The following is an 8,684-nucleotide window of genomic DNA, read 5'->3' on the forward strand; positions in this document are numbered from 1 at the left end:
GTAGTCCACAGCGACCACGGCGAACTTTGTTTGTCTTTTGCCCAGAGGAAAAGGACCTATGATGTCCACCCCCCATTGCGCAAATGGCCATGGGGCCGAGATGGGGGTGAGCAGTTCGGGAGGTTGATGGATAATGTTTGCGAAACGCTGGCAGTTGTCACAAGCTTTAACAAACTGCTTTGCATCCTGCTCGACACTGGGCCAATAGTACCCTTGTCAAACCACCTTGGCCGATAACGACCTGGCGCCATAGTGGTTTCCACACACCCCTTCATGAACTTCCCTAAGAATGTAAAGGCCTTCTTCGGGAGTCACACACTTGAGGAGAGGCAGGGAAAAGCCACGTCGGTACAACATTCCTTCTCGGAATGTGAACCGAGCTGCTCTTCGCGCCATCTTCTTTTGCTCCTTCGGATCTTGCGGTGGGTTTCCTTTGATGAACTCCACGATTGGGTCCATCCAAGTGAGTGATGGAGTATCAACCTCCATTACATCTGGCTCCAAGATTGAAGGAGTGTCCAAGATTTCGATCGGGACCGATCTAGCCAGGTCGGTCTCGTATGCTGATGCCAATTTGGCTAAGGCATCTGCATTAGAGTTCTCAGATCTTGGAACTTGACTCACCTCGTAAGTCCAGAACTGGGCGAGGTGCGATCTGACCTTGCTCAGATATTTTTCCATCCGGGGGTCCTTCGCTTGGTACTCCTCCTTGATCTGATTTACAATTAGCTGGGAGTCACTAAAGACCTTTATGTGATTGGCCCCCAGTCCTTTGGCAACGCGCAGGCCTGCAAGGAGTGCTTCGTACTCGGCCTCATTATTTGACGTCCGAAAGTTGAACCGCAGAGCATATTCGAATCGTTCACCTCCTGGTGCGAGCAAGAGGATTCCTGCCCCGCACCCCCTCTCGTTAGAAGATCCATCAACTAAGATCGTCCACGGGAGGTCGGACTTGACCAACTGAGGTGGTGGAGTGAGCTCTGCGATAAAATAGGCCACTGCTTGTCCTTTCATCGCAGTTCTGGGCTCGAACTGGATGTCGTACTCGCTCAATTCCAATGCCCACTTCATCAGACGCCCTGATGTTTCAGGCTTAAGGAAGATATTCTTCAGGGGCAAGTTTGTAAATACTACGACCGTGTGCGCTTGGAAGTACGGCCAAGTCTTCGGGCCGAGGTGACTAAAGCGAGGGCCAGCTTCTCCATTTGGGGATATCTGGTCTCGGCCTCGGTCATGGCCTTACTGGTGTAATAAACGGGGCTTTGGCTCGCACCCTCCTGCTTGATCAATGCTGAGCTGACGGCACTGGCAGATACCACCAGGTACAAATGGAGTTTTTCCCCTGGTAATGGCTTTGCGAGTAGAGGTGCCGAGCAAAGATAGTCTTTTAACTGCCCTAGCGCTTGCTCACACTCTTCCGTCCATTCGAACGGTCCCTTCTTCCTAAGAACTTTGAAGAACGAAAGACATTTGTCTGTCGATCTTGACACGAACCTATTCAAGGCTGCAATCCTGCCATTGAGGCACTGAAGCTGCTTTAGAGTCTTGGGTGCCTCCATCTCGAGCACGGCCTTTATCTTCTCTGGGTTAGCCTCAATCCCATGGTTATTTACCATAAAACCAAGGAATTTTCCCGAGGAGACTCCGAAGGCGCACTTGGTCGGATTGAGCTTCATTTGGTACTTGCGTAGCACTCCAAAGGCTTCGGTCAGATCGGAAAGATGCGACTTTGACTGCTTGCTCTTGACAAGCATGTCGTCCACATACACTTCCATATTCCGACCGATCTGCTTGGCAAACATTTTGTTCACCATCATTTGGTAGGTCGCACCCGCATTCTTTAGGCCAAAAGGCATCACCTTGTAGCAGTACAGACCTTGGTCTGTTATGAACGCGGTGTGATCTTGGTCTGGCAAATGCATTTTAATTTGGTTGTATCCGGAGTAGGCATCCATGAAGGTGAGTAGCTCGTGCCCGGCTGTTGCGTCCACGAGCTGGTCGATCCTTGGAAGGGGGAAGCAATCCTTTGGGCACGCCTTATTTAAACTAGTGAAGTCCACGTACATCCTCCACTTCCCGTTGGACTTTTTAACTAATACTACATTAGAGAGCCACTCGGGATACAGAATTTCTCGTATATATTCAGCTTTTAAAAGTTTGTTTACTTCCTCAACAATTACATCACTCCTCTCTTTATTTACATGTCTTCTTTTTTGATTTACAGGTCGGAATGATGGGTCTATGTTGAGGTGATGCACCATGATCTTCAGGTCGATACCAGGCATGTCCTCGTGAGACCATGCGAAGGCGTCCGAGTTAGCTTGTTTTTCGGGGCTAAGTAAAGGAACAAGCTCGAGCTCTTCTATTGGCGGGTAGAACTGCCTTTTGCCTTCCTTTGACAGGTCGGCCTCTGACTCCTGCAGCTTGCCACGATTGGTTTGTTCTTCCAGGGCGCATACCGCCGACCCTTTAAGCGCGGATGCATAACATTCCCGTGAGGTTTTTTGTTCACCTCGGACCGTGCCCACCCCATTCGGGGTTGAGTACTTCAAAACTTGATGCAGTGTGGAGGGGACGGCCCAAAATGAGTGGATGATGGGTCTCCAGAAAATGGCGTTATAGGTCGATCTGCCGTCGATCACTACGAACTCGGCCATCTGTGTTACTTGGGTAGCATCTTGCCCGATAGTTAGCGGCAGCTCAATGCACCCTTCTGGGGAGACCGATTCTCTAGAGAATCCAACCAAGGGTGTTGGACTCTTCTTCAACTGTGACCTGGTCCATCCCAAGGCAAGATATGTTGGGAGAGACAAGATGTTGGCAGATGCGCCTCCATCAATCAGTACTCTTCGGACCAGGACGTGGTCGATGAGAGGAGCGATCACAAGCGCGTCATTATGCGGCAAATGGACCCCCTCTAGATCGGCATCGCCGAAACTGATGGAGCAAGTGGGCTTCTGCTCCCTGGTGATACATACCTCGCGTCTGGCCTCGCGAGCTAACTCTTTCCTTTTGTTTCTGGACTGGCCCCCACTCGAGCCCCCGAAAATAGTGTTGATGACTGCAGGTCGGTCATCCCGGTGAGGCGGCGTTCTTGAACGCTTCCTCTCTTCTTTCTTTTCGACCGAGTTAGACCTCGGTTTGCCAACAAATTTTTTGAAGTAGCCATCTTGAATGAGATCTTCAATCTGGCGCTTCAATTCCCAGCAACTTGTCGTATTGTGGCCGTGATCGCGATGAAAACGGCAGTACTTGTCTTTGTTACGTTTTTCTGGGTCTCCCCGGAGCTTCTCGGGTCGCTTGAGGAGCTTTTCCATTCCAGTCTCCTCAATGTTTGTAAGTATTTCAGAGATTGGGATGGTGGTCGGGGTATAACGTTCGTAAGGTCGGCTTCGGTTGGGGCCACCGTCCGACCTGCGATACTCAATTCGGCTACTAGAGAAGGATGGACCCTTATCCTTGGACTTGACATCAGGCCTCCTCGTCTCCTGGTTCAATTTCTTCTGGTCGATCCGCTTCTCAAGTCGGCCAGTTTTGGTTCGGAGTAGCTCCTGTCCATCAATGACTTTTTTCGCCTTCTGCAATACTTCGGCGAAGATGGCTGGAGCCTCCTCTCCAAGTTTTACTGTCAAAGTCTCATCGGCCAGGCCGGTGAGGAAGTAGGACATGGCCGAATCATCGGAGCAGTGCACGACCTTAAGCTGCTCCTCCTGGAACCGTGTGACATATTCTCTCAGCGTCTCTCCTTCCTTCTGTCTAATGGTGGCGAGGTGAGTCGCTGTTTTTCTATCGTAATACCGAGAAGAGAACTGGCTAATGAACTCTTTTCTCAGCTGAGAATAGGTCGATATCGACCTAGCCGGCAGTCTCCGGTACCACAGGCGCGAGCTGCCGGTAAGCGCGATCTGGAAGGCGCGGCATTTTATTGCATCCGTTGCCGCTTGAAAATCCATGAGGCCCTCGAAGACCTCAACATAGTGTTTGGGGTCCTTAGACCCATCATAGGGCTTCATAGTGAGAGTCTTGAACTTCGGAGGGATGGGGCCTCCATAATATCCGAAGTGAATAGCGATTCTCCCAAGTCGCCATCGTCAAACGAGCTCTCCTTCTTCTCGCACCTGGCTTTGAGTGCCTCGACCTGCTCATCGAACCTGTGTTTCATCAGGTCGAATTCTTCCCTGGTGATCACAGCTTCTGGTGTTAGAGGGTTGTATTTCGATTGAGCCTTTAGGTTCGAGTTGGAGAATTCTCGGGAGTAGGAAGGAGAGTCTTCCGGCTCCCGAGATGCTCTCTTCTTCTTTTCAGTGAGACGCTTTCTCAGATCGTTATCCCGCAAGCTGTAATCCACTCCTTCATCGTTGGGAATGGGCTCGCGATCGCCAGGTTGGATAGATGGAGCTCCCTTTTCACCGGGTGCGCCCGGGGCTATAGAGGGAGACGCAGTTCGGTTAGCACGCGTTGCCTCGGCGTACATCTCTTCCATTGTGCGCAACCAATGGCGCATATCATCCAACTCACGCTGGAGAGTAGACAGAGCTTCAGGGTCTGCTGCCTGGTTGGCCCTTTGGGAGGTCTTTCTCGACGTCCCTCCTCGGCCTCTGTTGGCTTTTGAGGGTTTCGGGTGAACAGGTGGTAGCTCTTGGTTCGCATGGCGGGCAGATCTGCACGGCAGATCTCCCTCTTGCCCTGCTCGGACCTGGTCCTCGACTATTCTTGTACCGAGGTCTCGCTGAGGGCCGTTATCAGCGTTCACACCCCTCTGTTTTGTCGTATTGGCAGAGTTTGCTGAATGCACCATTTTTGCGTATATTTTTTTTTAGATCGGGATGACTTAAGATGTCTTCCCCACAGACGGCGCCAAATGTTTATGCAGGAATTTGCACAACGGTTATTCGCGAATCGAGCTCGAACCCGGTCTCCGGTTCCGACCTGAACACTAGAGTGGACCTACACAAGAGGATAAGCACTCCGACGCTCAAGTCAGTATAGATCGGACTCCTTATTTAGTTCGAGGTGAGATTCGATACCTGAGCGTGAAATGAAGCCCTCTATTTATAGGTGACGGATCCGACAGCACACACGACCAGCGGTTACATGTCTTTTCTCATATCGGACCTGTCGGGTTCCGAGCAGGTCGGACCCCAGTCAGGTCGAACTTTGGTGCCCATACTTCATCTTTTAAGGGGCAAACCCGGTCACCTCGGCGGGGCCGAGGTGGACCTAAGCAATCCTTTTTATCTAATTTCTTCAAACACGAATAAGGGTCCTCCACGTGTCCCGGGTACGTTTACCCCCAAACATTATATATTAAATAACACAGTATGTTATTTATTATGATTTGGCATTTGCAAAATGGGTTTAGCAGTCAAGTTTCCTCAGGCATCCGAGGTTTGAGGCTTGTTGTATGTGTTTTTTTTTTTTTTGGTTAAAAGTTCCTTCTCTTGTTTTAAAAATTTGTTAAACAAAGTATTTTATACACAAAATATGTAAATATTAAAAAAAAAGTTAAAAAAGAAACTTACTATTTAAGTATATTTATATTTTTTTATTCATTTAAAAATATATATAAGAAATTTACTTATATATTGATATGTAATTTTGTTTTAAGGATATAGATGTGTGAATTTTTTAAAAAAATGAAAAAGTAAGATATTTTTAAACGTCCAACCCAACCACTCATATTTGTAATTAAGAGAAAATTTTCTTTATATAAATAAGTGAAATTAAAAATTAAAAAAAAGCAAGAAAATAAAATATATATGTCAATGGAATATTTAAACTCTAATTTTCTCAAATTAAGAAACTTTTAAATAAGTCAGAAACTATTTAAAATTTTTCAATTCTTTTAAATATATTGTTGGTGTGATATTAAACTCTTTAATTTTTAAGTGGTCACTATTGTTTCCAACATGAGAAATTCATTTCATTTGTTGCAGTTCCTTTGGTTTAATTGTCATTATATTTTTTTCATTAATTATTCTACGTATATCTTTTTTTTTTAGATTTGATTCTTTTTCTTTAATATTATTTTTAATTTGAATTATTTAGAGTCTATCTCTTTAATATTATTTTTAATTTGAATTATCTAGAGTCTATCGACAATTTGAATATTAAGTGTATAAGATATTTTTCTTTAAGTTTCTATGATATATATTATAAATTTGAGGTTATTTTAAATATAATAGTAGCAAGAAAAAATATCTTCAACAAAAATTATAGATCCGCTATTTACTGAATTTTATAAAAAGTTTTTCTAAATAAAAATTTTAGATCCGCCGCTACTGTGTTGAACTATGCTCGTTCGTTTTGGTGGATTACTGCATTTTATATTTCAGGTTCAAACAAGAATATTAAATGATATTTGAAAAAAAGAAAAACAGTATAACGTATATTGATGTGCATCCAAACAAATGAGAAAGAGACTGGAACCAATATCCCCAAGGATATAACTTTTTTTAGTAGATATTACACTATTACACTACAAATAATATATTTCGAAAAAAAGAACATATAAATAATATATTAGAATTAAAAAAAAACAGACACATTCAAAAGTCAACTATATCCCTGTATGAAAACAAAATGTTGTTTTCGACCAATTTCTTAAGCCGCCTAAACTCAATAACCTGTGGGGAATACGCACTCTCCATAACCTGACACCACAAAACAACACCGTTCATTAGCTAAATAATTTTTAAAATTAGATATTAAAATAAATAAAAAATTTAAATTGGTAATGATACTTACTTGGAGGTTGACTAACGACGTAAGCAGCTCCTCCGAAATAGCACGTACCACGGGCACGAGCGTTCTTCTGATAATAACTGTTGAAAGCGTACGAAGCATGGACTTCGAGCGAGTTAGAATTGTAACACATTGAACCCGGTTGGATGGAGCGACAATCAGCACCTCCTTCCCCACACGCATAATCCAACCCCGCTTGGAGCTTTTCTACCCCAGCATTTATGTTGGCCACGCACCAAGTTTGACCTCGGGACGACGGTGTCAAGTCCCCGGACGGCACCTGGGCCTTGCTTCCATTGACCGACGTTTGAGGTCCTCCTTGGACGTGGGCACGCGTGAGTGGAATATCATACACTCTCTGTTCATTGGGATAGAAGAGGCCGTAATTCCTCTCAGATGTGGGACCCGATTTCTTATTCTCATTGAAGAGTGCGAACAAGAAGACTTTGAGTGAGTCTTGGGGTCTCAACGGGGTCCCACCACCAGTCAGAACTCTCTGCACCAAATTGCCATTATACGACGCCGCATTCTCCTCAGTTGCTCCCACTTCCTTCGTGTCTCCCTTCGACGGCCATCCCGTCTCTGTAACCACCAGCTTAACGTCGTCGTATTTAAGCGCCGACATGGCTGCATAAACCGCGTCAACTTGAGCCTCGAAAAGGCTCGAGTATCTCAAGCCGTTGCCGGAATCCACAACGCCGGGGCCATCCCGAAGGAGAGCGTAGTCGAGGGAGATCTTATCGGAGTTATCCATGTAGGCGAAGAAGGGGTAGACGTTAACCATGAGGTAGGATTGGGTGCGGCGGAGGAAATCGAGCATGGGCTTGATGACGGGCTCGATGAGGTCCTCTTGGAAGGAGCCGGAAGAAGTCGGGTAGGAGGATCCGAGAGCGGAGAGAGCGATGGGAGAGGAGATTTTGATGGAGCCGCTGAGGTTGTACTTCTCAAGGGAAGCGTGGAGGTTGTTCATGGCCGGGACCAAGAACTGCGTGGAGTGGTTGGGGTCCACGAAGACTTCGTTGCCGACGGCGATGGCTTCGATTTTGGTGGTCGGGTAGAAACGGGCTATGTTGGTCTGGACCCATTGGTCGGTGAAGGACTGGGCGGCGGCGGCGGAGGAGAGAAGCTCGTTGGGGAGAGCGACGACGGCGGATATGCCGGAGTTCGCGAGGGCGGCGAGGACGGTGGAGTCGGCGTCGAAGAGTTTGATCCGGTCGATTCCTTGGGCTTTTAGGAGCTCAACAACTTTGGGGGGCGGCGGTAGGTTGTCGGCAATTCGGCCGTAGTTCACTCCAACCCATCCCTCATCTGCGAGAGCGACGGCGGAGAGAAAAAGGTAGAGGAAAGAGTAGAAGGCGGCCATGATTTGCTTGAGAATTGCAGAGAGAGTTTTTTCACTTTTCAACGAGAATCGGCCTCCAAACTCTGATTTTAAGGGACAGAAAGTGGGAAGAGGGGGAAAAAGAGAGAAGACGGCCAACCACTCTTCTTGGTGGGACCCACCCATTAAAAATAGGAAAATTATTAATGATATCCAATCAAATAAATGAATTTAAAACTTTTCCTTTTTTTTCTTTTTGTTATCGTTTTCCTAATGGTTTTCCTATTTTGAAATTTTTATTTATCGTTCCACAAGCCAAAATAACATTGGAAAAAAAATGGTAATATAAATTGTTTTGAAAGTTTCCTATTCGATGTAATTGTGTAGGAATTATGTTTTCAAGGTGCGAGAAATCTTTGCAACGTAAATTAAAAAAATAAAAAATAAAAATAACGTGAAGAGTCCAACAAATCCACCCCGTGACAGAAAATCGGTTTGTTTGTTTGGCCACAAAGCGCAACGGGCGGGAGGGGAAAGCCACCTACTTGACCGTTTACGAATCAGGAAAAAGAAAAGTGTAATGTAATTGTAATGTGTTACTCTCAATTTCTAAGAGCCG

The 8,684-nt window shown here is 46.0% G+C and overlaps 2 protein-coding genes across 2 annotated transcripts; both read right to left on the minus strand.

Moving 5' to 3' along the window:
* Positions 1 to 216: 216 nt before the first annotated feature.
* Positions 217 to 1,014, minus strand: LOC148208580 (uncharacterized). The gene is made up of 2 exons (XM_088119116.1): positions 666 to 1,014; positions 217 to 563 (listed from the first exon to the last, which is right to left on the minus strand). Exons 1-2 carry the CDS (start codon positions 1,012 to 1,014, stop codon positions 217 to 219), a joined length of 696 nt encoding a protein of 231 aa, XP_087975242.1.
* Positions 1,015 to 6,360: 5,346 nt separating this feature from the next.
* Positions 6,361 to 8,182, minus strand: LOC111025610 (glucan endo-1,3-beta-glucosidase 12). The gene is made up of 2 exons (XM_022303497.2): positions 6,748 to 8,182; positions 6,361 to 6,653 (listed from the first exon to the last, which is right to left on the minus strand). The coding sequence occupies exons 1-2, from the start codon at positions 8,105 to 8,107 to the stop codon at positions 6,619 to 6,621; spliced, it is 1,395 nt and encodes a 464-aa protein (XP_022159189.1). The 5' UTR covers positions 8,108 to 8,182; the 3' UTR covers positions 6,361 to 6,618.
* Between the last annotated feature and the right edge of the window lie 502 nt (positions 8,183 to 8,684).

Source organism: Momordica charantia, assembly GCF_013281855.1.
Source record: "Momordica charantia cultivar OHB3-1 chromosome 10 unlocalized genomic scaffold, Mcharantia_2.0 BLBB01000010.1, whole genome shotgun sequence".
NCBI classification, from domain to species: Eukaryota; Viridiplantae; Streptophyta; class Magnoliopsida; order Cucurbitales; family Cucurbitaceae; genus Momordica; species Momordica charantia.

Bases quoted from the DNA above. Each gene is read 5' to 3' on its own strand.
- LOC148208580 (XM_088119116.1), bottom strand. From the start codon at position 1,014: ATGAAAGGACAAGCAGTGGCCTATTTTATCGCAGAGCTCACTCCACCA. The intron at 564-665 runs GCAAGGTCAGAT...AATTGGCATCAG, and splicing joins CCGGATGGAAAAATATCTGA to CATACGAGACCGACCTGGCT.
- LOC111025610 (XM_022303497.2), bottom strand. From the start codon at position 8,107: ATGGCCGCCTTCTACTCTTTCCTCTACCTTTTTCTCTCCGCCGTCGCT. The intron at 6,654-6,747 runs GTAAGTATCATT...TTGTGGTGTCAG, and splicing joins CGTCGTTAGTCAACCTCCAA to GTTATGGAGAGTGCGTATTC.